Source organism: Melopsittacus undulatus, chromosome 3, assembly GCF_012275295.1.
Source record: "Melopsittacus undulatus isolate bMelUnd1 chromosome 3, bMelUnd1.mat.Z, whole genome shotgun sequence".
Classification (NCBI taxonomy): domain Eukaryota; kingdom Metazoa; phylum Chordata; class Aves; order Psittaciformes; family Psittaculidae; genus Melopsittacus; species Melopsittacus undulatus.
Window position 1 is genome coordinate 61,251,726 of NC_047529.1, and position 27,938 is coordinate 61,279,663.

The 27,938-nt window shown below is 44.1% G+C and overlaps 1 protein-coding gene across 6 annotated transcripts; it reads right to left on the reverse strand.

The window, feature by feature from the left end:
• On the reverse strand, nt 1-27,083 carry TRAF3IP2 (TRAF3 interacting protein 2). 6 transcript variants are annotated; one of them, XR_004081314.2, is made up of 11 exons: nt 26,698-27,083; nt 18,950-19,036; nt 17,931-18,686; nt 14,564-14,753; nt 12,146-12,321; nt 10,677-10,765; nt 8,860-8,928; nt 6,447-6,563; nt 5,362-5,448; nt 5,192-5,266; nt 494-551 (listed from the first exon to the last, which is right to left on the reverse strand). XR_004081314.2 is itself a non-coding variant. In XM_005154690.4 (10 exons), exons 2-10 carry the CDS (start codon nt 18,963-18,965, stop codon nt 405-407), a joined length of 1,635 nt encoding a protein of 544 aa, XP_005154747.2. In that variant the 5' UTR covers nt 18,966-19,036; nt 26,698-26,876; the 3' UTR covers nt 1-404. The 6 variants fall into 6 exon arrangements, 3 of the variants coding, with proteins under 3 accessions (XP_005154747.2, XP_030909863.2, XP_030909864.1); XR_004081317.2 differs by having other exon boundaries at nt 8,865-8,928; nt 26,698-27,080; XR_004081315.2 differs by lacking the exon at nt 5,362-5,448 and having other exon boundaries at nt 1-551; nt 8,865-8,928; nt 26,698-27,079.
• Nucleotides 27,084-27,938: the final 855 nt, after the last annotated feature.

The window sequence follows — 27,938 nt, forward strand, 5'->3', positions numbered from 1 at the left end:
TAAGGTTGCATTACAAAAGGCAAATATATTTAATAATGTAAATACAAATTAACTGTTCAATAATGCTATACAAGGCAGGAATATCTTTAAAGAAACCCTGAGCAAAGAGAAGGATGTAATTTTTATTTTACACTTATTGCAACATTATTTCTGGCATTTGTTTGCTATATTGACTAATAAAGGAATATGTTAAAAACAGATGTTAAAATAAAACTGGGCATTCTTTCCATGTGCAGCTCTTAAAAATCTAGAAAAGAGAGTTCTGCCCCATCACCCAAAACAACCAATCCCTTTAGCAGAAAGAGTGTCTTCTGTCATCAAAAAGAGCCATCTGGAAGAGCACTGGCTCCCTGCCAAGAACAACCCTTTAACAACTGCTTGTCGTGCACTTTAAGCAATAATGTTCATAACGGCACAACCTGGAGTGTTGGTAAAGGTCCTACCGGAGGAGCAATGTATTCCTCCTCCCTCAGTAACCGCAAAAGGATGTTCTTCTTATTCTTCGGCCAGTTATAAATGTGAGTGTTCTGCAGCCAGGTAGGCACGTGTTCCTGAAAAACAAATGAGAAAAAAAGGCATGAAATCCCACAGATACTCCTGGATCTGTACCAGAACCTTGCAGATTCCATCAGACCCTGCCAAGCAAGATTTCATTTTGTCTGTTCTAGGCACTTCCCATAACAAGAAGAAATTCTAATTTGGCTTCAGAGTTGTATTTAGGTTCCTGGATGAATGAACTTTGTGTGATCTCACAGCTTGCTTGTCTCTCTTTCTTTTCTGCCATCACGTTGGCTAATTTCATTACATTTCAAAGGGAGTCTGATCTCAATGACAGGCATCTAAAGGCTTGTGAAAATAAACATCGAGAAAAGAAGGCAGACATCTCAGTGCCCCTACCAAGGAAAGGCTGCCACCTTAGTAGCTGCTGAAAGATCCACACAACATGTTCAACCTTGAGCAGGACCCCAGGGGAGCATTTCTTATCCTGGCAGTCTTCACCCCCTCTCCTTGCACTTTCTTTCACCAAGTGTGGTGTCCTCTGGCAACCTCCTGAGCAGGAGGCTGAGGCTGATGCTGAGCTTTAGGAGAGTCTAATGCATCTCCAGCTGAGCATAATCAAACCCCCACCACTTTGCATCTGGGGAAAGATGCACCTTTTCAGGGGCTGACTAATGCTCATTATCATAATGAAGCTGGGACCACCATGGTCTGAGCTCATGTTCTCATGTCTCCACAGTCTTGGGAGGTTGGCATACAGACAGTCTGAATGTGTAGGGGTGAAGGGCCATTATCATACCACTAACTAAAATAGGGTCAAAGACTGATCCTTGACCAAAACCAGCTCATGACCACTATGGAGATTTCTTTTTGGAGAGCTGTGTTGGAGGCACCAGAACAGAAGCCAAAGGGAGACAGGAGATGAGCAACCTGAGCAGTCAAGACATCCAGCACTTGCTCCCTGGTCCTCTTTACTTAGCAGGGCAGTATTTTCCCAAGGTGGCCCCTGTTAGGAGCAGCACAGTCCCTGTCAAGCCAGTGGAGCTAGCTCCCAGAGGACCAAGCAAAAGGCTGCTGGCATGTACCCCATCTTTGGCACCTCGCCAGGTGATGCCCTGGCATGGGCAGCACATGTCCAGCCTGCCAGCAAATAACCTAACTGCAGACCAAATACTTAATTACCAAGCTTCATGCTTATCAAATTGGCTGTCTTTTCCTTGGCCTGTACAGCTGTAGGAACGAGGCTGTGTCATTTCCACTGCTCATGGAGTGGTTACTGTTTATTGATGCAACCACTTTGTTAGATCTATAGGATTTATACAAAGAAGGAGGTAAGTCACCCAGGCACCTACAGAGTCATTACTCTGACCCCACCTAGGCGTCTGAACCAGCAGCTTGGTGAGAGGCAGAGGTATCTATCAAGCCTGGCCCTCCTCTCTTTCTCCAGCGGCTGAGAAAGTTTAATCTTTGGTCAAGGGTCTCCCCAAGTGGAGGTTTCAAAATGTCACTCCTTGAGGTGGACACCTCACTGGCCAAGAAGGGTAAGATCCTGCAGCGTTCCCTTTGGTAGGAGCACAAGTAAGACCTCTTGCCTCCACCTGCAAGTCTGGTTTTGCATAGGAATGGATTTTAATCTTTGTGATCTTTACTCCTTTGACAAAACTGTTTGAAGTTGGCCAAGAGATTCAAATGTTTCTGGGAGAAAGAAAGATAACCACATTTGCATGCATGTGCACACTCTTACTATGTAAAATTTGTTTCTTTACTAAATCTTGTTAAAAGCTACAGAAGGAAATGCAATTAAATACAACAAATGAGCCTTCTCTCTGTCTTTGATAATAAACTACATTTTTGTGAGGAAGGAAATGCAGTAGACGTAGTTGGTCTGGACTTCAGTAAAGCATTTGATATAGATCCACACGGGGAAATCATTAGTTAAGCTTGAAAAGATGGAAATTAGTGTGAGAAATGTATAGCAGGTAAGAAACCAGCAAGTGAGGATATAATGAGAGAGGCACTATACATCCAGAGAAGGCTCTATGTCTTTCTTCCAGAATACCTCCTGCAGCCAATTTCATTTAATATCCTCCATAATGAACTCAGTGCAAAAAGCACCTGCATGTTAATCATCTCTGGCAACAATTTTAACTTGAGGGAGGTGTGTAGGGGTAGAGGGGTAACTACAGCTGCTATTCTGATCCAGAAGGAGAGCAAAGTGTCCTTGTCACATGACACTGGCTGTCATTGCAGGTGGGAGCAAGGGGAAAATGCTTACCACCCTAATACTACTTTTATTTGGCTGTGTATCTGTAAGCCATAAGGAAATTCTCTCTATGCCACAGAGAGAGTATTTGATAACTCTGAGGATGAAACTGGTAGGAAGAAGGCAGAGCGTTGTAGTGCAGAGGGCAGGCCTGTGCATGCAGGGACATGTTGACGCAGCATGTTTTGAGCTCCCCTGGCTTCCCTGGCACAAATCCTGCTCACCTCATTCATCCAGCTGCCTCACCTCTGACCAAGGGAGCCTCCACTGTGAGAAAGTCACAACTTAATGCTTTGGTCATTGGGTGATCAGATCAGGAGGACACAATTCTGAGGACTGGCTCCATGAAAGCCTTGAACCAGCAAGACCCAGGTTTTGTTTAGTAGTGTATGATGGCAAGCTGGAAATGCCAGTTCCACCTTGACTGTGTGTTGTGCTTTTCCCCCTCATTATTCAGTTTCCTAATGAACACTCTGGATCACACAGTTCCCTTCTTGTTGAAGGTTGACTAATTTTCACATACCAGCGGTGCTTTATGATGTGCTTCATATGAGATTAAGTCATCTAATAGCCATATACCAAGATGAAACCTTCCAGACCTTGCTTTCCTGCTCTTTTCCACTACCAGCTACAGCAGTACTTGAACATGTAATGAGCAATGTAAAAAAGACAAAATGAAAGTAGTTTGTCTGCCAACATCATCCATGTATCTGTATGTGGCATTTTTCAGGTGCCTCACTTTCCTCCGACTGCCCACAGGCTTCATTACCGCAACTTGCTCAGGGTCTGGTGCTCTCCTTCTACCCACGATGTCCCCAGTTATATTATCATTACCTAGTTAGATGAAGTTAGATGATGTACCAAAGAAATGTGTGGCAAAAGAGAGCAAAGCTCAACGGCAATAGAAAATTACAATCTGCGTAATTTAGATAAGAAAGTCACCTCTTGAAAACCTGAAGGGTGATGTGGACTTAACAAAGGATGGGCAAGAAGGCTGCCTGGAGCCTGATGTTTTGATAGGAGCAGCTGAATAAACCAACCCTGGAAATTCCTTATAGATCATTGTCTGAGAGAACCGCTCCTATATGCTAAGTAGTCTTGTGATATATGAAGTTCAGCCAAAATTAACGTAGGTTTGTTGTTCAAACCCCAGGGGCAGCTATAGACCTTCCTGGGCCACCTCCCTCTGCAACCCTTATGGTGCCAAACGGCTACAGGGTATATGGGCTGATTGTGTGGCAGGTGCTCGAGGGGCCCCAAGGTTAGCAGCAGTCCCATCTTTCTCCCCCTGGATCAAGCTGCAAAGGATGACTGAAAATGCTGCCTAATTCCCACCAGGGCGGCCTCTCAGCTTTTCACACTTCAGGCAAGTACTGGATTGAGATCATTCAGGCAGGGAGCTGAATGACATGAAATAGCAGAGGTACCGTTCTTTCCAAGGGACCTCAGTTTTTTTACAGACCCAGGGACATGTTTTGAATTTCTGAGCGTATGTTAAGTTGGTGCCTAAATAAAGAACTTTGTTCCACTAAAATCCACAGGTGCAGTGGGATGGCACAGCCCTACAATCATTAATAACAGTTTTTAAATTTTAGCTCATGTTTCAAAGTTTGGGCACCCAAAGAAATGTAAAGAACTTTCCATACTTTTTTAAAATGCAGCTGTACCTAGGGGTAACATGACAGCTACCAACAGTGCACAAAGCATTTAGCAATGAAAAGCGAACGTGAGTATGATATAGCCATTCTGTGTCTGGGGAAGAATGCAATTTCTCAACTATAACTGAAGCTGTTTAACTTGAAAACAATCCAAGAGATTCTCTCAGAGTGAGGCAGAAGAGACAGGAATCTGTTGCATTACTTATTCTCAAATGAATCTTCAAAACCAGTAAGGAGGGCAGATGAAATTGCAAGTCCTAAAAGAACTTACAGTTTGCCTTTGAAGGGCCCATCAAAGTTCAAGCAACAGCCTAGTACTTTAGTATTTATTATCCTCTTTATTTTTATATTCTCAACCCAGCCTCTCCCAGATCCTCACTTCACATCAGTCATAAATCTCTCCCATCTCACTCATCGGCATTACATCTGGACAAAATTATGAAAGAGTTAATATAAAAAGCATGTTTGCTGCGTAGACTGTCTCTCTGCATGTACATTCTTTCAATGCTAAAGACAATTTGAGTTTTAGCTGTACACTTATCATCAGAAATACATTTATGCACTGATTTATATTGTGGATGAAATGTTTTTTATTTGTATGTACATAAAACTTTAAACTTTTCATGTAAAGTGAAGCTTTGGAATATTACTAGTGGGATATTAAGAACCAAAAAATTGAGGATTTGAGTTTTAAGATTTCGTCTAGTGCATTGTTATCAAAATAATATGTGCTTAATTATGCGACAAGTATATATGCACGTATGAGTGTTACCTTTCTGGCATTTGGAAAAAGCACAGGGATGAATCTGAAGTTCATGCTTCCTTGTTGTATAAACTCGATCTGCATCTAGAATAGAACAAATTGCCAGATTTATTGTAATGACACATTAATTTATCTTTGCATACATCTGAATCCTATGCATAAAAACATTTGTTGCTTACTTAAACTGCTCTTCTGTTAAGTGATTTGATCTATTGCTGGTGGATTCGGTATCGTTTTGTTTGGCCACTTAATCTGATTCTTCATTACTACAGAAAAGATACAGGAAAGATCCGTCAATATTTCTTGAGCATTTAGTTCTGCAGTGTGAAATAACTGTGGATATAGCTGCAGTTGCAATCCCATGAAATCCATCCAGAATCAATGACGCTTGACTTGACTAAGACCCTTGTTCAGCCTCCAGCAAAGTGGAAGATTTCAGCTGAAGACTGGCTGTGTCCGAACTAGGACCTAGTGTGTCCCCCACGTCCTAGCTCCATGTCTGAGCTGGGATCAGGCTGTTTCCCATGTTCCCATACACAGGCATCCCAGTTGTAAGGACAGCAAAGGTACTGCTGCGAACTCATCTGCTGGTGACAGCTTCTGAGAAATTTGACTGCAGAATCAAACTGGGGAATCTGAGTAACATGTAATCTGGGTAACAGGGTAAGAAGGACAGGAAACTGCAAACTGAGGGAGGAAAGGTGAGTTTCATGGTTCTGTGGGCTCTTCTGGGCTAAGTGTCCATCCTGTGACAGACTGCAGAGATGAGCTTCTTTGACCCCCTGACACTCTGCACCACCCAGGAGCTTTCCTTTGCAGCTCTGGCTTTTGCTTTTCAGTTCCAGCTTTCAGTCAGCTTTACTGCTGCCCAAAACCAGACCTCAGTTACAGGATGACCAAAGCAATAGGGCCTGGTTTATAGAGGGGGAGGTCAGGTGCTGTTAGATAAGATTGTGTTCAGGGCTATAGGACAGGGCAACAAGGGTTCAAGAAGGTAAAGGAGGGAAAAAAATCATTGAACAATAAAGAATATGGAGAAATAAGATGAGCATGTTTAATAGGATTTTTCTTCCTTGAACCTCTTAGCAGATGTTAATGAGCATACGGAGCTGATGAGAGGGAGGATTAATGAATTCCAAAGGGGGCGTTTAACTATGGGGATTAGGGAAAACAAAGCAAAGAACCTGCCATTTGGAGACAGATTTGTCTTTTGAGAAGAAGAGACAGAGTCTTTGTAGAACAGCGAATGCATGTCCTCGCTTACCATCCTGTGGATGTACTTAGTATGTAAGCCGTGTTCATCCTTGTCCAGCTGGGATTCAGCCCCTTCCACATCCTGTTTGTATTTTGGACTGATTGCTATGATTATCATCACCGTCTTCTGTTAGGGAAAAAAGCACTTTTATGAAATTGGGAAATGCAGTGTGCTTGGTAGAGGCAGATCGGAAATCTGCCAGTTTGTGTTTTAAGTGATCTTTATGTTCTTGGCAAACATGAGAGGATCTCATTCATTCTGGCAGGAAGTAGAGAACTCGTGCACTCATTCTCCTCATTATTTCTCAAGATCTCATAATATAGAAAATCTAAATGTCAAGAGATATATTAGCAGCTACCAGTTTCAGTTGGAATCCCTGTCATAAAAAGCTACTTTTTATCAGTGTAGAGTGTCTATGTACATACACAGAAAAGTTTTATCTTCATATTCAGCCCTAAATGTTTTCCAACAGCTTATGTTGTAAAAGTGCATCTTTTTAGCTATGTAAAAGTGCATCTATTTAACCATCTACAGCTTTTTACGTATAAAGCCACTAAAGGCAGTTGTTTATCGAAGATATTTCTGGGGCTCTCAGTAACAGAAATGACAACTGTTCCTGCTGATCTTAGTGGTGGAGAGTGCAGTGGGAGATGTGGGCATGTTTAGGGGTACCTAGCAGCTTTGTCCCACCTTGCTACAGTGGGCTGAAGGCTATGCTCCTTGCTGCGCTGAGACAGCCCAGATCCTGTTTCATCCCAGGCCCCCATTGAGCTCAGATTTCCTCAGAGGGTTCATCCTTCATCTATGGGAAATGCCTCTCCTCCCTAATGGTGAGCCAGTGAAGAGGCTCAGCAGATGAAAGCCTCCTACTTGTGTTTACCTAGGGCCTGTCTTTCATCCCCACCACATCATGCTGTATAAGGCTTCCAAGTCTGTGGCGCATAGTCAGCTTGGCACCTAATTAACTCTTTCCTTCTGTGTAATATCAAGGGAATTTGCCTCACCACAGGGTCAAATACAGTAAGGAGCCATTATCCCTTACACTAACTTAACATACTCCAGAATTACTTTTGCTTGTGCCTGACATGAATGTAAGCGCTTACAGATGTTGAGGGTTTGCAGAGACATGGCCAGTTGCACACATCCCCCTGCTTCTGTCCAAGTAGTCCCTCCTTCCTCACACGTTTAAGGGTTTTAAAGTTAGAAACTGCCTTCACAGTCAGTGAAGCAAAACAAACATTTCTGGGGTGGGTGGCCAGAGAAGTATCCTCCTGTGGAGGCCCGGAATCACTCTCTGCACACACTGGTCTCTCCTACTGACTGTGGAGGAGTCCCATAGGAGATCTGCCAGTTTGTATTTTAAATGGTAATGATCTTGGCAAAAGCAAATTCACCCTTGCTTCTTGTTTCAGTGCCTCCATTACACATGGTGAGCCCAAGCCTAATTTGTCCTGATGAAAGCCTCAAAAGGCCTGACTGCACTGCCACAGCAGAGGCCCCGAGCTGGTTCTGCATGGTAGCGCACTTGAGCTAAAGTGTCTTGCTGGACACCTTTAGGAAACCTGTGTAGTGCTGTCTCAGGTGGTGAGGCTTCCTTGCTCAGGTTGGGGAGAGCCCACCACTTTGCCATCCTGTTCCCAAACCATGGAAATAAGCCCAGAGTGAGTCAGAGTCCCACTGGCTACCCAGCAAAGCACAAATGAACTGAAACCACCCCGTGATGGCATGTGTTGAGTGACATAATTGCCAGTTTGTGTCTAACTGTGCTGGAATAATAGGACCACTTGGCTTGATCCTAAAGGAGATGAGCACTCACTGCTTAGTTGAACTTCAAAGGAAGATATGGCTGCAGGGGACTCCACTGGCAGCAACATAAATCTCTGTTTTACTGCTTGGATAGATACAAAGTGATGAGAGGAAATTTATCATTTGACTAACAGAATACCAATTTCAGTTTACATAAAGAATGGCTTATCCAGAAGAACCCTCCAGTATTTTAGACAGCAACGTAAAAACTACAGGTGAGAAGTAGGATGAACACTAGCCACTACTGTGCAGCCTGGGATGAAATACATATATAATTTTAACCAAGCATAGATAAACCCCACTATTTAAAAATGAGATAGAGAAACAACTTTTCCAATGGCAGCTTCAGGCTGAATGTAACAGCCAGCATTGGAATTTGGCAGGATGCCAGAACTAGCACTTCATTTCTTAAAGAGTGAGCTTTGAGACTATAAGATACATAAGTGAAGGAGATTTGTCTGTGCTCTCTCTGCAAGGCCTCTGCCATGCCTATAGGGGCAGGGAAGATGATAGTAGGGTCTTGCATTTTGATTCTGCTCCTATTGCTATTAGAATAATTCAACCATTTTCCTCAGGTCACCTCTGCCATGAACAAGGTTAAATTGCCTTTACATACATCACCTAGGTACCGCTCCATCCACTTAATGATGTCAATACCTCGTACCGTGTCCTCAAATATATCAATCTGCAAGAGAATGAAAGTCTGTGATGAGCAGCCTTTCACCTTTCCTCCTCATTTGGTGGCACTGAAAAGGCACCTTCTCTTTTCCCTAGCTTCTAACTGCATGCCTAATTCCCTTAGCAAAGAAACACGTACAGACATAACTTCTCCCCTTTCCCAGAAGTCCAGAGTTGAGCTGGATGGGCACTGTAGGCAGGTGGAGGGGGGGATGCTGCAGGCAAACTGCTGGGCTCCTAGTGAGCTAGCCATTCAACCAGGCACCTTGCCCTACCAGCTCCCAACTCCCAGGCATTTTTTGCTCAACAAAACAAGAAACAATCACTGCTGGTGAATGTTAGATACGTGATGCTTGCAAAATGGCTTTTTTACCTCTCTAAACACCTCACAAAGGTAGATAGTTGTCCACATTCTCTATCTGTACAGCTGCAAATGTCCACTGTTTTCTGCCTGCTACGGTATATATTGGGTGTCAAGTCTTAGATTCATATTGAACTAATTTTTCAGTGTGTGTAGTGGGAAGTCAGGCCACTGATACTAGTAACCCAGACTTCAGCAACAGCAGAGGCAGAGGACTTCATAGGACTGAATGCAACCAATGCCACTCATTTCCCAGGAACTGGGAATCAATGACTGTGACCAATGCATTAAGTATTAACTTCTCCAAGCTCTTGATAAAAAGTCATGTTATGCTCTCAGGTCTTTTCCTCCTTTTGTTTCCCTGCTTTGGGGCCATTTTGCTGTATTTATTATTCTGCAGCAGGCTCCAAGAATTGCCTGTCCAGCAAAGGTGCTATTAATGAGCCTTCTATTCCATACCTCTGTGGTGTCCAGAGCTTTCTTATGAATTGGTCATAGTACAGAACTGCTGGAGAGAAGTATAGTTACAGTCTCTGGAAAAAAAAATCTTTGATTTATGAAAATAAATAAGCTTGTGCAAAGCCCCCCACCAAGTCTCATTCAGTTTAATGATAGACACTTGCTTAAATGCTTTCCTGAATTGAAGCCAGAGTGAAGGTTGGGAGGTCAGATAGCATATGCACTTGAAATAAGAAAATATGAATCAAGATTTTGATGAACATCAAATCCTAGAGCCTCTGTGGATGGTTCCTTTAGAGAGGGCCATATGATGAAGCAAGCTCATGAGAAATTAAATGAAAATCTGGATGGCTTATGGAATTAGAGAGTTGGACACAGACCTTTTCATGCCAGTGAGTTTAGAATCCCTTTTAAAAGTATAAAAAAGCAAATGAAACCACGAGACAGGCTGTTTCATTACGCTCTGTGAAATACATTGATTTTAGATCGTTTTTAGCAGAAAGGTATTCACATCTGAAGAACCAGCAATGTAACAGCATCACAGAAAAAAAAGCTGGGATTGGATGAACATGAAAACTGACCTTTTTAATATTGATATTACAGATCATATATGAGACAATGTTAATGGAATAGCTCACAAAACTTCATACTATTGCCCATCTGGTACCTGGTATCACTAAATGAAATTTTCTAGGGTCATTATTAAAACACATTTAAAGGCATGAAAATTCAGTTAAAATATGAGAAAATGAAAAGGCAAATCATTTAAGTTTAAACTTTTAAAGTCAAGGCTAGTTCATCTATTTATACCTTCTTTAACCTACCAAATGATAAACAGAAACACATTTAAGTGGACAGTGTATCACTTCTGCTTTTTACAAAATGTCCCTTTCCTCTGCTGGCTGAAAGTCATTTTCCCCAGACGGAATACTTACAGCAGTTTGAAATCCATTTACAAGCAGGAAGTTCACAAATTTCATAACCTCCACTGCTGTGTCCACCGAATAGGTTATAAAGACCTTGCCTAGGAGAAAGGATCCACATGAATATGCAATGCATTAAAATACAGCATTTGGAGGGTGAGACTTTCAGAGCCCTCCCCTTCCACTGTGCTGCAGGTTCTGCCCACCTATGTCTCTTCAGATCTACAAAATGGATGGGAACAGTGCAGTGGCTTGGTGTTGAACTCAACCCACTGTACAGAAACCTTGCTCTAGATTTAAGCTCCTACTGCCTTACTGCTGGCAAGCACCCCTGTGGAAGCTGCAGAGGGTACCATCATTCTGTTGCTCACCCTGCCCTGCTACCAGAGTTGCTTCTTCCCCAGCCTCTTGGCACATGTGAGGTTGAGTCCTCATCCAGAGCTCACGTCACCCGCACTGTCTGCAACCAGCACAGCTTTCCCCCAGACCTCATTGATCTGACAGCTGGAGAAGCCCTTATGCATGCTGTACCCCCTGTGCAGGCAAGATGGACGGCTGAGGATAGCAGTGTCTTCAGCTGACCTTACCATTGTGGAAGGAGGTTTCTTACTAGCTAAGGAATCATGGACTTGCAGTCAGGGTAAACCAGCTGGCTAATCTAATCCAGCTGTGTCTGTATCACAAATGACACAAATTTGTCCAATAATTCCTGCATCTAGGACACACTGATAAAGTAGGGTCTATGCAAGAGTGCTGTCTGGTGTCATAATTCACTCCTACAGGCCAGAGATGCAACTCTCTGGATTGGAAAGGTGATGTGAAAAATGAAGGATAAAAAGAATCAAAACCTCAGGAAAGATGTAAAGGGCTCTTAGCAATGGCATCTGCTGGGCAGCAGGGCATTAAGAACAAAGGCAGTTTTCTGAAACCTGACTTTCCCATAGGAGTTGAAGGGTGAAAGCTTTTCAGGGGCTGATGCCAGGGGAAGAAACTCAGCCAGTGCCTGTGCTGCCCTCAGCCCTCAGTGTTGGGCTCCTTGCCCAAAGTTCTCTCCAGTCACCAGGTCAGGGAGGAAATGAGGTTGAGACTCAACAACTTTGTCTGGTTTGGGACAGGCTGAAACACTTTATCCCTAAGGCTTTGTTTGTTATTAGTCCTTTACTGTAAGCTTCAGTGCCTCCTGCCTCAAAGGGACATCCTGTTTAGCAAGAAGTCATGAAAGCAATCTAAATGGTATTTATTTTTTGTAAACAAAATAACAAGCAATTAATTACAATTATGTTTTCAGGATTCAAGAAGATAATTCCATCCCTCTGAACACGAATGCTCACACCCTACAGATGAGATGAGACTAAGTATTTTCTGTTGTCTTTGTGTCTTAATGTCATTCCCCCTGTCTTCTCCGCCCTGGAGCTTTCCCACCTAAAGCTGTCAGGCTGCTCTGTAAAATGTTGCACAGAACAGATTTGCTAACCACTTACGCAACTCCTCCGGCAAATTGCTGGTTCTCAGAGTTCCCTTGGCTGCAGGGTTACTGAGAGGTCTCGGGACGGCAGCTGGAGATGGAAAATTGTCACAAGGACAACAACATGCTTCATCTGAGCCACATGCCTTGGGGGGCAGCTGGCCATTAGGTACCTGGTTGTATACCTGGTTTCTAGAAAGAAAAGCAAGTGAGGACTTAAGAATATTTCTTCTCAGGCAAAATGTTTTGTCTTTTAATAGCACACTAAAAACTTTATCTGCACATCAGCTAGGAAGAGTTCCTGTAGGAATGCTTTGCTCAGCATTTCTACTTAGTTATTACAGCATCTTATGAACGGATACCTTGGTGACCATCTACCACAAGAAGCAGTTTACTGCAGAAGCAACATTTGCCACAGGAAGGAGGTGCACCTCACAGCTGAAAGCTGTCCACTTTGCAATCAGCAGAAGCAAAGGCTGTTTCTGAGTGAAAAATATATGCTGTATCATGGATATTGTTATGCATGCATGGGAGCAGGGAGGCACTTGTGTAAGCTCTTCCCATATCTAAAGGGTTCTCCATGGCACCTCTGAGGCTCTTAGGATGCCCTGTGCAGCACAGGAGGAACAGCGCAAGGTGGGAATTAGGAAAAATAAAGGTCCAAGGGCACGCCACCTTGGGCACTGGCACATCCTGGAGGGTCTCCAGTTTTAGACAAAACTCCAAGTTTGCCAAATGGAACAAAGTTAATTTCCTGAGCAGTAACAGCAGACACAACAAGGGTTTCTCATGTCAGGGATCTGAGCTCCAGACTTGCAATAACGTTGCCTAACATCTTCCCCATTGTAGCAAGCAGAAAGAAAGGGATGACTTTAGGAGCATTAGCAGTTCTTGTCCTACTACACTTCAGCTTCACAGTTTTAAGCCAGTAGGAAGGGGAATCTATTGAGATTTTTATGTGAGGTGTGCTTTGACTCTGCTGGGTTGAATCTGTCGGACAAGTGCTAGGTTTTCCCCACAGAGCAGTGATGTTTAGTCAATCAAGCCCACTCTCTTTTTTCTCTTTGCTTTCCTTAAATGAATGATGACAAGCTGGTCACAGCATGTTTTCTGTTGTCACATTAAGATTTGGTTTATTCATTTTGGTACAGATGTTTTCTGTTACAAAATACTCTATAGGCAAATACTACCAACATATAACTGCCATTCCTGGAATCAGAATGCAAACACCATGCAGGCAGCTGCAGGACAGACCCCGCACATTCTGGATTTTTCTTAGCAGAAGAAAATACTAAGAAAAGCAGTACATACATCATCGATGGCCACAAAATACTATCATGTGCCTAATTTACAGATCTTCCCAAAATTTCACCTTATCCAACAAATGTGCCAAAAATTAGGAGCCTGTTCTTAAATTTTACTACTGCAAAGGGTACCCACTATTCCTTAATATTTTTACATTTCATAGAAGCTTAAGTGCAATTACCTGTCCTGCAGGTACTGCATTATCTTGCTGTCACTTTTCTGTCATAGCCACTACCTTTTCACAGGCAGAACAGTGTGCTATTTCATTCACCAACTGTCCCACTAATTCTCCCAGTTTTCTGTCCATGTCATGTTAAGGGCACATTTTCAAACACAGATGCCTGTAAGTTTAGCACCTCTAAAGGTAATGTGGCACTTAAATAAAAGCAGTCTGATTCCAGATGTCCTCAACACCTGAGGCTTCAATTTGTCTTTAGATAGCTGAGTCTGGAGTAAACTCTGCTTGGATAGTATTTTCCATCTGTTAATGACATACTTACAAGGAGGGAGATATAAGGCCTGGTAAATTAATATCTGAGAACCAGTAAAAAGCCCTGGATACAAAGTGCTAGACTTGTGATGGTTCACGACTACATGAAAAATCATAGAAAAAGCTGCAAACAGCAATATAGAGATATATCAGCAACAGATGGGATTTTCTCCCTTTTTCTCTGCACTGCAGAGGAGATAAGAACAAAATCACTGGATGCCAATAACTGAGGCATCCCAGGCTGGTACAGCATAAAGCTGAAGACTACAGTGAGCCTCCGAATTGACCTTTGCTCTCAAGCAGGATAGCTCTAAGGTTTCAACTGAGATATTTTTCAACCCCTCATCCCTTTAACCTTTCAGCATTTATCTTCCTTAATGCATGCATTTCAGGGTGCGCTGTCATAACATATCAGGTATCCAGCTTTGAAGTTCTCTAGGGTAAGGTCAGGACCCTGTTGGGTGTAAAACAGTAAAGAAAGAAAACTACCCAGTGTCTCGCATGTACCCCTGCAGCCCAGGCACGCTAACATTACAAGGCTTCAGAATTATTGGTTGAAAACCCACAGTCAGATCAGAGGAGTTTCCACTGTGCACAACCCCCTCTCCGCGCCTCCCCCCCTACCGACAGCATACTTACAGGAATCGAGGAGGACCAGGGGAGGAGCATGTCCTCTGGGGTGGTCGGCCTCTCGTGCCTTGGGCAGCATGAAGGTCTGAGTAATTTGGGATGACTTTCTGGGCTGGGCGGATAACTCTCATGCAAGGTGCAGGAACAGGAGGAAGCGGTTGCAATGCATGTTCGTAATGTTGGTAAGACGTTCTGCCATCTGGGAGAGTGAGAAAATAAAGGCAGCAACTATCATTTCAGCCAATACATTTTTCTCTCAATTTGTGTTTATTCCTTTCCAGGCAGTCCTCCTCCATATCTTGGGAAACCAAGCAGTTTGGAGGCATTTGCAGGTATCTTGGCCTGAAAGAAGCCAGATTAAGGAACATTTTACAGCATGAAGTTTCCATTTCCCATTTGGCAAGGTTCAGATCCCCACCTTTAGCTGGGCTGCTGGGACAACTGACAGTTAAACGCTCAGGGCTGCTTTGTCCCTGCACTTACCATGTCTCAGTGTTCTTTGGTTATTTTTTTTTTTTTTAATTTCTTTTTGGCAATAACTTGTGAAAATGAATCATCCCAATGTTCTCATGAAAGCAGATGCAAAATCCTGGAACAAATCAGTTTGCAACACTAAAGCTAAACAGGCTGTGATTATTGTAAATGAAAAGCAAAAAAAATAATCTCTTGGTTTGTTACTTCACCCTGTATGAATTTTCTGCCTAAGTGACCTTTTAAAGCCTTGCTGTGCTCCTGTTGCCATCCAGGAGGCTGCAGGGAAAAGCCAAAGTAATAATTTTGCTCAAGTAATTCTGAAAAACCTTACTGTTGTTGGCCACACACACGTAATGCTCTTTAATAACTAACGTACAGTGGAACTGTTGGCATAAACTGAAAGCAATGTAAGCTGTTTGTTTCCCCAAAAGGGGAAAAATACTTTTTTCTCTCCAACCCCCCCCCGCCCCCCCCCAGTCTTTCTGTGTGCAGTTTTCATTAGGCAGCAGCTCTGTGCACTTTCAAGCTGCTGTGCACAGATCAAAGTCCAGCCTGGCAAGGCTTATTAGCACTGCATGATGGTGTTATGAGCTGGCTCTGAAAGCTGCAGTACTCAAATGCTTTTCCCTCCCCAGCCCCTGCCTGGTTTTTTAAATCCTTTTAGTTATTTTGTGGTCATGCTTTCCTTTCCCTAGCAGCCATGAGGACTAGATGGTTCTTTAAAAGGGGAGGGAAAAAAGGAAAAAAAAAACAAAGCTTTGACAAAACAGTCCAATTCCAGGAGCAAATACTTTAAATTAACACAACCCCACAACTACAAAGAGGTTCCTGATGAAATTGTGAGTCTGTAATAACATTTGAGACTCACATTTGTTGACATTGTTTTAAGAGATTTTCCTGCTCTCCCTCTTAACTATGTGCAACAGGACAGGGTGGGTTGGAACTAGATGATCTTAAGGTCGTTTCCACCCCTAACTATTCTAGGATTCTATGAAAGAAGATGGGAGAATGAAATTGAAAGTAAGTATGGTCTCCTCATGGGTTCCTCAAAACCAGTTCTAGGAAATGTGGTGGGACTCTGGGAAATTCAGTTTGGTTTACAGGTTTTTAGGCCAATGTTTCCCCTGCTTCCTTTGGATCTATCTGATAATACATTATTTTAATGGATGCAACCACTGCTGTGCAGAAGTACAGCAAGGCCAAGCGTGCATTCCCGATCACACCAACAGCTTACATATATAAATATCTGAAATAATGGTCTCTGGGCATATAGCATTGCTGCAAGGATTTCTTTGACTTTAGAAGCAGTTTTGCTGTTGTAACTCAAATAGCAGGTGTCCAAAGCCAGCTTAGGGCCTACAGGCACAATTGCTATTCCCCGGGAGAGGCATGTTCCAACACACAAACTGCAGAGCTTTGTTGTGGGTTGTCACTGCCCAACAATTATCTGAAACACAAGGAGCTGTCAGGAGGTGATTTACGCTGTACCAGGCATGCGAGAAACAGGAGTACAGTTGCCAGCTCCTTGGTCCTGACCAAATCTGCTCCAGCCATCTGAGTTTATTTTCTTCTTTTGCCCTCTGGATATGGTTGAAACGGTAGTGATTTTTTTTCTAAAGAAAGCCTTCCAGAGTTCCTGCTTAAAAACAAAATGGCCTCATTCACTAAATGTCCTACTTCTCACGATGTCTGCTTGCAGAGGAGGTAAATGGAGGTAAATACTGCGGGGTGTTGTGCAACCAGCTTTTTGTCTGCTTAAAGCTGAACTGAAAGAAGGTACAAAAAGAACACCAAAGGACATTTTGCGAATGTTCAGCTGTAGACATTGATGGACGTCCATCTGTAGCCCCTTCATGAAGTCCCAAGATCAGTGGTGAAAACTGAGGCTCTGATACCCTCTCTCTTTCATACACCAATTATAGCACATTGCTGGAATAACAAAACTCCTTAAACAGATGCAATATAAATGCTGTGGAGTCAACAGAAGGTTTAAAAAGAAAAAGGTTATAAAAAAATGGTTATCAGAACAGGCCTACAGATTTTCATAACAAAGCCAGCCCAAAATGGGCTGGGGTCTCATGAGTCTAATGTAATATAAATTATATTAAAACAACGATATTGCTGTTTAATGTTCAAAGCTCACTTCATAACAGATAAAAATCTCCGAGACTGAAAAGGAATACTAATTAATAGCAGGCTGTAAACTGTGTTGTAGTTTCCAAGAGCCAAAACACCCATACTGACAGAGTCACATCAGCATTCAGTGATACAATCACCAGCAGCTGAGAGGGCTCCATTTTAAGTAATGAGCTTTCATTTCAGCTGACAACAATAAAAAAAAAGAGCATGATGGATGTCACGTTCTTTTCACATAGAGATAAAACACATGGGTGAATTTGGTCATAATGCTGGGAGACACTATTTACAGAGATCAAGGGTAACCTCCCATCCTGATCCTGGCAGGAAATTCTCAACTTTGGGGATCCAAGTAGGAGCAAGGAAATCTATGAAAACAACAGGAATTAGGTTGGTGTAAGAGGCTGCTGAATGATTGATGCAAGGAGGAAGGAAATGACTAGAATATGAAATAACAGCAGGGAGAAGGCTGGTTATGTTCAGTGTGACCGACAAAGGCCAGCTTCTAGGCAAAATCATTAACCTTCATTTGATGAGCAACTGTGACCTCTTTAACTTTTTATCTAGCTCAGAGGTTCTGGCTCAGAGAGTCCAGCTGAATAACCTGAAAATCCGGAAATATGAAATGGACTGCAAATAGATGTTTAAAAAGGTTAATAATTACCTGCCATGCATTGCCATTAAGTACAGTAGAAAAACACCAGCTTGGTGAATGATAGCTGTGATACAACTGAAAACCTCTGGTGGGATGAGTGGTGCTACTCACATGGGCCCTGGGGGTGCTGCTTTTCCAGGCAGCGGTGCTCAAAGCATCCATGAACTTGTGCGGAGGTGTTGGGATGGGGCAAGCGCTGGCACATAGGGCACTGCTGATTTTCAGGTCCAAAAAACACTCTGGAGATCAGTGGTCCTGGAAGGTCCTGGGGGTTCAGCATGGACACCAGCGGTAAAGGGGGATCCAGGTGCCTGATGCCCATGATGTCTCGTGACTGGGAGTTGTACCCTGTGTCCACGGTCCCCAGCTCTGCTGGGGGTCTGTTTCCTGAGTGTTGCTGTGACCGTGAACTGCATTGGCTGCTCTCCTCCAGTGAGTCCTCAGGAGCATCAGGCAAGCTTTGCTCTGATTTACTGGAGTTGTGTCCAGTGTCACCTGAATGCTGTGATCTTGGCTGCATTCCTGATTTGTCCATAGCTATAAGATGCATCCTGGAGGCAACTACTTCAGCTATTGATTCACTAGGGGAGCAGAAGTGCCCATCTACATCAGGATCATTGTATCTGGACCACAAGCTGCTGCCTGGCTCTGTGGATGGCACTGACTGATGATGTGCTGGTGCTCTGCAGAGGCATGATGCATTGGCCACAGGCTCAGCTGTTTGAGCGACACATGGTCTCTGGGACTCCTCATCCTTCTTATCCTCTCCAGAAGACTGCAAAGCCTTTTCCAAGATATGTTTGGGAAATGGGGACCATGGCATGGATTCATCTATTTCAACTGGTATGCTTTGACCCACAGAAGTGCCTGAAAAAGCAGAAGAAACACTGTAGATGTACAGCCATACAGACAAATGCCTGTCATTAGTCCTCACTCAGCAACTATAAGATGGAATACTGAAGACCAGTATGTATTCCTTATATTCCTTCCAATATGTATTCTTTGCATTTTTGTGGTTTTTAAAAAGACAGGAAGAAAGCAACAAAAAAGGTCTGTTTGAATTTTGGCAAAGCAAGAGAATAGAGAGTTAGCTGGAGTGTGGCTAGCACAGAGTTACATTTTGGACTAACCTGACACAGAAGCCATTTCCAAGTTTTGTAGTCACACCGGAAATGAGAGTCAGCTGCCTTACTGCAATGCCAGGATTTTCCAGCAAACTGGAAAACAAGAGAAACAACTATTGTGAACACGGTACAGTTTCACATAGGCAGTAATCCTAAAATAACTCAATTTCAGAGACTGGAAAAGAAATACCAGTTAGAGTTCTGGAAATCACATTGCGCAAAACAGATGCTTTTATGGGATTTCTGGAACTTTGTGTTCCTGTTGAGACTGGAGGGGGAAAAGCACACGAACTGTCTCTCAGAGGTAATTTCTCCACCTGACAAAAGAGCAGGCTACTTAGTTCTGGAGGTCTGGCTCTGGCATATTCCAGGGAATATAATCACTTGCAATTCTTCTACTCCAAACCTTCTAATAATAGCTTCACATTGATGCTTTAGCTCTAAACTTCACCACACACCCAGCTGAGTAATTTCACTCCAAAGCTTGTTCCCAAGAGTTGCTGCTTATTTTATCAAACCACTTCATGCTTGAGCCATTTTTCTTCTGTCACATTGGAGAAGCTAAAATCACCAGTAGGAGAGTTATTAGCAAAGAAAGGACTAAGCACTCAAGCAATGGGAATGACCATTGGCAACAGAATCTGGCTTGAAAGCCTGATTAAAAAATCAAAATGACAACACATTTGAGGAACTTTTAGTAACCCAAGGATTTCTCCCAACTTCAGTCACAGTAGCTTGAACAGAAAAGTCAAACGAAGAACACATTCAAATGACCACAGTATTAAAAGCAGAAAGTTATAAGGCAGTGTCTCAACCTTCACCCTGCCTCTCAGAGCAAGTCTCTAAGAGCAAATGATGTGCCCTGTGCTATAGGGCAACAGTGAGGCTTTACATTCATGCTGATCAGATAAATGACATATATTTCCCCCTGAAAGTATCTCTACCATAGAAAATTCTGTGTGTAACATCTGCTGGGAAGCAGGATATAAACTGTGCTTTGCTGCTGGGCTGCAATGTAAATATTCCTCCTTTGTGTAACTTAAAACCCATCTCTGCAGAAGATTTGCCATATATTCATACATACCCCATGTTATAATAAGCACGTTCGCAGGGAGACTTATCCCAGGATAATTACAGTGGGATAATTATGCTGGTAAATTTTCCCATGTAGTCAAGTCCTCAGAGCTGCTATTAGTTGTATCAGCACAGTGACCATGCTGCTCCTCTGACAGCTGCAGCCCCCTGCATCAGAGCACTGGTTCTGGTGCCAAATCAGCTCCTTCTGATACAAGCACCCAGGCTTGAAATCCTGACAGCCAGCTCACCACCATCACACATCTCTCCCTGCAGTTTGCATCCCTTTTCCTCTATGCCACGTCACTAAAGTCAGCCTGCTAGCTGAGTCACAGTTCACTGACAGTCATAAGTGATGTGCTTGAGCTCTCATAATCAGCACAGGACTGTGACAGGGACTTGTGCTGTGCTGTTGTGTGCGGCACTGGCAAATCATTCTTTACCTGGGACCTTTGGTCAGATGGCAGTTTAAATTAAATGGTGGCTGCCTTGTGGTGGTGACTCACCAGGACAACACAGTGCAAAATCAGATTTACACAAATCAGGGTACAAAGTTGCTGAGTGGTCCCCAGCCAGACTTAGAGGAGTGTCTGTAAGGTTAGGTGTCAAACTCCCTGCAAGGCATCTGCCTCTGTCTCATCTCAATAGCTTTGTAAACCTGACCCTTGGTTCATCTGGACTCGAAGTGCCAGCTCAGATGTGCTTCAACTTGTGGATATCTTTCCATTAGCTCATAAACCGAATGGCTTGCACTGCAGCAGCTCAAATCATATTGCAAACTCTTATTCTCCCTGCTGAGCATCTCCAGTGAACTGGCTCCTTGAGCAAAATTCACCCTGGCATTCACAAAGCACGAGCTCAGCTGTGGGGTAGAGGTGCATAGCTCTACCTCTTTAGCCACACTTGTTGTCTAAGCATCCCTCTCATTAGATATAATCCTCAGCAAATATCCAAACATGGCTTTTCAGAAATGAATTTACAATGCCTCGTACACTAGGATGCTTCTTTGGTGGTCTCTGAAGTAGTGATCAAAATGCTAAATAACACTTTGAATTCAGATCTTCTATATTCAGCAGCCTTTAGTTCAGCACCACAACAAGAACAGTTTTCTGTGGAGAAACTGAGAACTCAGTCCAGAGCTCAGTGAAGTAAATGGGCATCTCCCTAATGACTTCAGTAGGTTTTAGATTGGGTGTCAGATGGGATTTAGAAGTTAATAAATTCCTTTGGAGGCTACAACCTCCAAAGTTTTTTGTCTTTTTTTTTTCTTTTAGTTCCATTGCTGACATCTGTCTGTCTGTGAAACGGATCGTGCACAGACTGCGTGAACCTAATGAGAGGCACAGCATGGGCAGAAAAAACTCAGACTTGTTTTCTTCAAGTTTGTCATTTATTGTATTTCCTCTGCCTTTTGGAAGAGGGATATTAAGACCTTATTAAACTGTATTTCAAATTACAGCTACTAAACTCTTCAAATGACTTACTTCAGGATAGTTTAAAATGTCTTTCCTATTAGTTTAGTCCTCTGAACTAATGAACGCTTCTTTAATACTCAAATCAATATTTAAATTACAGCCTTATTTCTTTCCTGTGTAACATGAGCTAAACATTCAGAAAATTCCAAAAGAATCCAGAGATCTGAGTAAAAATAATTTAGTCAGACAGAAGAGAGATCTGACTCCAGCACTTGTGCTTTTACCTGCAAAAGCTTCTAGGGCTTTTTAATATGAATTTGCAGGATAGCTGGGCATGAAAGCTGAGTTCTAATACTCATGCACAGCCCTTGCTCCTGTGGGGCTGAGGTAGGAGGCACTGAGGGGCTGAGGGCTTTGGTGTCAAAACAGACACATCATTAAAAAGGAGGAAAAGTGACTTCATCCTCCTTCTCCCTCAGTAGCTCTGTTTGGAGAGTGAAGTTGTTACAACAGCAGAGTTCTGTAGGTAGAGATGGCCCTGAGGATAAATTAATCCCAGGACATGCTGAACACTTTTCAATGCCGGGAATGGTATGTGGATGGGAATTCCCGACAGAAATCCCCACGCTGCTTTGGAAATTTTACAGATGATTCAGAAATATCCTTCTCCAAAAGGAGTGCTTCAGGATGTTGTTTCTGCTCTGCTGAAACAGGCTTTTGGAAAAAGACCCAATGCTGAGCCCATTATCCTGGTATTTTACATTGCCTTGTGCTACAGTTTCATTAGGTTTGACTTTTCTAGTTAGCTTATCTGGCAAATATAGTTATACACAGGACAGAAAAATCATTCACTTAGGTCTCCTGTGTTAAAGAATTAGAGTAAAGGAATGCTTCAGCATATTGAAATACCCTCAGAAACCTGTAGCCTGATCCTTTTTCTGGCACAGAGACCGCTGGAGAATGTAGAATGTGCCCGATCTCATTTCCAAAGATACTGCAGCTTCAAGTCAGATGATGATACTGCCAAAAAGCTTTGAGAATTTAATATCCCCCCTGCACCTATGACTATGTAGGAGATTGGTGATAACCAGCTGGAGCTGTTGCATATATACCTGCTTGTAATAAAGGGAAGAGGCCCTTCCTAAAACGACGGAGTAGCCAGGCCTGGACTGCTCTCAAAAATGCTGACGGAACTCTGTAAACCACCCTTTCTTCTTCTCTTCCTTCCTCTGCTCATGCATCCAGTTCTGCAATGTGCCTTGTTGCAGCAAAATAACCTTCCTGGGTGGGTGCTCAGTGACTCAAGCTCCTGGGAAGAAACCTCATCCCATCTCCCTTGTGAGCCTTCCTACACCGGCAGAGGTTCATCCACTGCTGCTGCTGGGTGGGAGGCTCACCACTGCTGGGAGAGCATAAGCGAAGGAGAACAAATTTCTCTGCAGGTTGGTAGATGAGGCTCAGCACCCAACTTTGAAGGTTTGAAGCATGAGCCAAATCCCCTAAAACCATGTGATGGAGGCAAGGGGCTGGCCAGAGAGAGGAAGGGTGTTAGGCTCAGGCTCATCTGTGCAGTTTTCTTGTGGCTGATTGCAAAATCTGTCAGGTATTTCATCTGTTTTCCAGCACGAAGACTTGTCAGGATGCACTGTTCCAAAGCACACATCTATCTGCTTTTGATTAGAAAACTTCTGTCATGAGGAAACAGAAGAGTCTCTGCAACAGTAGCATAGCTGTGCTTCCTGTCTCTTCTGCAGAGGGAGAAAATATCTTTTCTCTTTTGATCAAAGTTATATTTGTCTACATTGTTAAAAAGAGAAAATACTACAATGAAAAAGAAACCTCACCTTCTGTGGTGCAAGGAAAGGGGTTTTTATTCATCACTCAAGGCATTTCTGAAGTGGCACAGGTATAAAGGCAAAACTGGGATCACAAAAAGTGGGGCTAGGCAGGGATTTCTTGATTTCCAAATAATTCCTGTGTAATTTGGATGAGTCCTTTAAGCTTTCTGATGCTGCTGATATCTGTCTGCAGGACAGGAATAAGTAGATGCAGAATTTGCAAGCTGCCATGAGGATGCACACATTGAGATGGCAACAAATTCTGGTGCCATGGGGTCAGATAAGTGTGTGTAAGTACACTTGCCTTAAGTGCAACTTCTTCTACAGAAACACTGGACATAGCTTTCCTCAAAAAAATTCAGAGACAAATCCTTTTAGGAAGAGTAAGTGCAAGTATGGGAACTGCTTTGGGTCTATAACCTAAATAAACAGCCAAGGAAATCCAGGCTCCAAAGTTTCACACTTCACCATGAAGAATTTTGTCTACTGTCATCATAGAGGCATATCCTCTCCTTTGGGTATCCACCCTCTTCGGTGAAGACTAAGTCAATGTGTCACGTTCTGGCCCAGATTTTAAGCCCTCTAGGGCAGGTAATGTTTATTTTTTTGACTTCTGGTAAAAGCAGAAAAAGAATATGAAAACAACATTTCTCTTCAATAGTGGTAATATGGTTGCTCTTACATAGCTTCTACATTCATGGCATGAAGGTCTACATATGCCAGGAAAACAAGAGAACATCCTTACAACCCTCCCTGCACAGCAAACATCCCATTCCCTTTTGCTGCTTTCATGTTGTTCACTGGGCAATCCATGGTGCAAAGGCTAGTGTAGACCTGATATTTTTCTGCTGTTTTAGAGCAGACTCTGATTTCACAGAATCACAGAATAGTTAGAATAGGAAGAAACATTTTAAGATCATTTAGTTCCAACCCCCCTGCCATGGGCAGGGACACTGCACTAGACGAGGTTGCTCAAAGCCCCATCCACCCTGGCCTTAAACACTGCTGGGGATGGGGCAGCCACAGCTTCTCTGGGCAACCTTTGACAGTGCCTCATCACTCTCACTGTAAAGAAGTTATTTATAATGTCTAATCTCATTCTACCCTCTTTCAGTTTAAAGCCACTGTCCCTTGTCCTGTCACTACATGCTGTTGCTAAAAGTCCCTCTCCGGTTTTCTTGCAGGCCTCACTTCAGGTATTGGAAGCTGCTATAAAGTCTCCCTAGAGCCTTCTTTCCTTCAGGCTGAACAAGCCCAGCTCTCTCAGCCTGTCTTCATAGGAGAGTGCTCCAGCCCTCAGAGCATCTTCATGGCCTACTTTGCACTCCCTCAAGCAGTTCCATGTCCCACTTGTGTTGGCAGCTCAAAGTTGAATGCTGTAGCACAGGTGGGGTCTCATGAGAACAGAGAAGAGGGGGAGAATCACCTCTCTCGACCTGCTGGTCACATTGCTTTTGATGCAGCCCAGCACATGGCTGGCTTTCTGGGCTGCAAGCACACACTGCTTCTTGTCAATCAATGTCCCCCAGTCCTTCTCCTCAGGGCTGATCCACTCATTCTCTCTGCCGATGACATATATATTTAGTAGGAATTCTAGGCAATAAGTAGTAAGAAACTAGAAGTGCAACACCCTTAAGCAGGATCCAAACAGGCATCTCATATATAAGCAGCATTTCCTGACAGTTTTCCAACTTTTGTGAAACACGAAAATGTCTGCAATGTTTTTAGGTATCCTTAAAAATGTATTTGTTTGACAGAGATTACATTCCACCCACTTCTGATTATTATAAAACTCCTGTAGGCATTGAATAACCCCAAATTGGGATATTCCATGGCCCTGGGACACCTAAATATCCTGGCACAAAACTGTGGCTAGATAAGTGGGGCTGGACAGGGGGGACCACACTGAGGGGCATAAATATTCCCAGCTTGCTTTCCTATAGCTTTGTACCTTACATTGGAACCTCCAATTCCTAATAAATGAGAACTTCTGGTATTTTGTGGGGCTGATGCATCTCTCATCCCTCCCTGCTCTCAGGGCATGTGTGTGGTGGGAGGGTGTGGGGAAGCCTGCGGGACCTGACGTATCTCTCTCCGCCAGCGTGAGAACAGTCTTGCTTGCCTGCTTTCATGTACTGTGCAGAAATGTGTATATGTTTCAGACATGTACCCTCTGCCAAACTTCAAAAGCTGCTGCGGGGGGTGGAGGGCACTGACAGACACGAACGCCATAATTGCACATGCCGTGTTTCCTGCCTTACAAAGACAAAAGAAAACCCAACCCCATTACAAAAAAAAAAAAAGAATAAATAAAGAACAGCATTCAAGACATTGTTGGTGCTCAGCAAGAGAAAGCCCAGCCTCAGAGGCTGACGGCACTGCAGGCTGCAGCACAACTGGCAGATGCTCCCAACAGCCAGTGGCAGTGATGAGCGATCACCAGGGCACTATCCCTCCTGCCTGTGCCCCTTGCACCCCTGTCTTCAGCATCACCCACTGCGGGACTCACAGCCCTTTCCTGTGTGGCAGGACATTGATGACTGCTTGAGATGGCATGGATGTAGCCAGGCCAGGCCTTGAATGGTCTGGGGCTTCCAAGAAATGGGAATTTCTGGTCTGGTGGTTACTGGTTGCGGTCGAAGACCAGTAAGCCCACTGCTGTTCTCATTGCCCAGCTGCCCAGCCAAAGCTAGCCCTAGAAAAGCCACACTCTGAAACAATCAGCTACTGTGTGAAATGGGAGCAGGTTCTATATGGCTGATTTTATCCTAATTCATTACTCACTGTTTCCATACCAATGCCATGCAGAACCGTGCCAAAGGGGTCTACAATCCTGTTTCTTCACACTTGACAGCCACCTCTCCCTCACTAGGTCTGTCCTGTATGGCCCTGGAGCAGCTGGAGAGGAGACGAAGGGGAAAGGAGACGAAAGGGAAAGGAGAGGAATGAGAGGTGGAGAGGGGGAAGAAAAAAGAAAGAAAAGGAAGGAAGAGAAGTGCAAGAGGGAGAAGAAGAGGAAGAGGGAAAGAGAGAGTGAGGGAGAGGGGAGAAGAAGAGAACTGTCGGCCAACAAACCACCTTGAGCTTGCACTCACAGGGCGGGAGTGGGACCAGGCCTAGCTGCCAGGCATTGCCAGGCTGCTATGTAAATAGGCAGGACAACATTTCGACACCAGGCGTGTCCGTTCCCAGTGTTTACCCCAAAACCCTCCTGATTTAAAAAAAAAACAAACCAAACTTCAGTGAAATGGCTGAAACATGTTGTAAACATCTGTGGAACTCAGGCTATCATTGCACGAGAGAAGGGGGAAAGAAAGCGAGTGAGACAGCAATCTGAGGGGAAAAAATACCCATTGAGAGCCAGAAGTGGGTCAACAGCTAATTACAAACAGGGGCTGAGAAAGTCAGCATCTCTGACACTTCTTACCTTGTGGGCGAGGGCTGCTCACGCTGAGCTGACCAAGGAAAGCGAGAGGGCTGACGTGCCTCCTGCGCACCCCGCCGCGCTCTCGGCGTGCCCGGGGCTCCGTCCTCAGCCGGCCGGGTGGTGTTTTCTCTTCCTTTTACGACACCTCCCTGCCTCTCCCAGGTAAGCGGCAGAACTGGCTCTGCAGCAGGAAGCGGAGGAGGCATACACGGCACGGCACGGCACGGCAACGGCACAACGTGGCGGCGGTGGGGAGAGAGCCTCGGGGGGGAGTGACACTTTGAAGCTTAAAACTCTCTCGACATGCCTGCGTGTGGCTCGCTCCCTCTCTCCGAGGAAGCCAGGCTCCCTCTGAGTGAGCCCCACTGATAAGTAACTGTAGGGAAAACCCGGTGTGATTCCTAAACAGTGCGCCTTGCCGGGAAAGTCATCCTTTGCTTTTCGTTCTCAGTCGCTTGCTGTCAATGCCAAATGTTAAACCAACTGTGATTCAGACTGCTGAAGACAATCACATGATGGGGATAAGAACTTTATGAAGAACACAAAAAAAAAGAAGGATTTCTTGACTCTTTTTTTTATTTTAGCTTAGTCTCCCAGACACTTCCACGTTTCTCTCTACACCCCCAAGGAGTAAACACTTGCTTTTCTTACAAGCTGAAACCCTTATGTATGTGCACAGCTCTTGAAGGCTGAGTAACACTGGTGCTGATGGCACAGTGCGATCGTGTTCAAAGCCATGGCTGCTTTGTTGGTGCAGTTGCAGGCTCCACAGCAGCAGTCCCTGGTGTGCCCACTGGACACAGCTGTGCGTCCCCGCCTGCTCCACTCCTCTGATCCCCCATTCAGCACATCTCCCTGCCAAGAAGCTCTTCCTGGTCTTTAGCCTACATTTTCTTCACTTAACCCTGGGAGGAATCTGACTTGTCTGCAACCTGTGTGTGGCTCTTCATCCTCCATGGGCTGCCGTCACACACTGCCTTAATGCCTGACAGGCCAGCCTGGGCTCACAGGGATGTCCAAGCCATAGCGGAGCTCTGAGCTCAGGCAGTGCCACCACTTCTTCTTCCTGCACCCTTCTAAACCTTGCACCCTGGCACTAGGGTCTGAGGAGGGAGGCACCTGCCTGGCATTGCTCCCTGGAACCAGCCTTCTCTGGGAGCCTGCTGATCTGTCAGCCCCATGGCAAAGCCATGACCCAGGCACTTACTTCCTCTTGCCAAGGAATGACTGCCCACGTTTGT

What these genes read in the sequence shown, in the direction of transcription:
- TRAF3IP2 (XM_005154690.4), bottom strand. An exon ending in GCAGCACCCCCAGGGCCCAT is followed by an intron (nt 14,754 to 17,930) that starts GTGAGTAGCACC and finishes TCACTCTCCCAG; the next exon opens with ATGGCAGAACGTCTTACCAA. An exon ending in CCTGGTCCTCCTCGATTCCT is followed by an intron (nt 12,322 to 14,563) that starts GTAAGTATGCTG and finishes TTTTCTTTCTAG; the next exon opens with AAACCAGGTATACAACCAGG.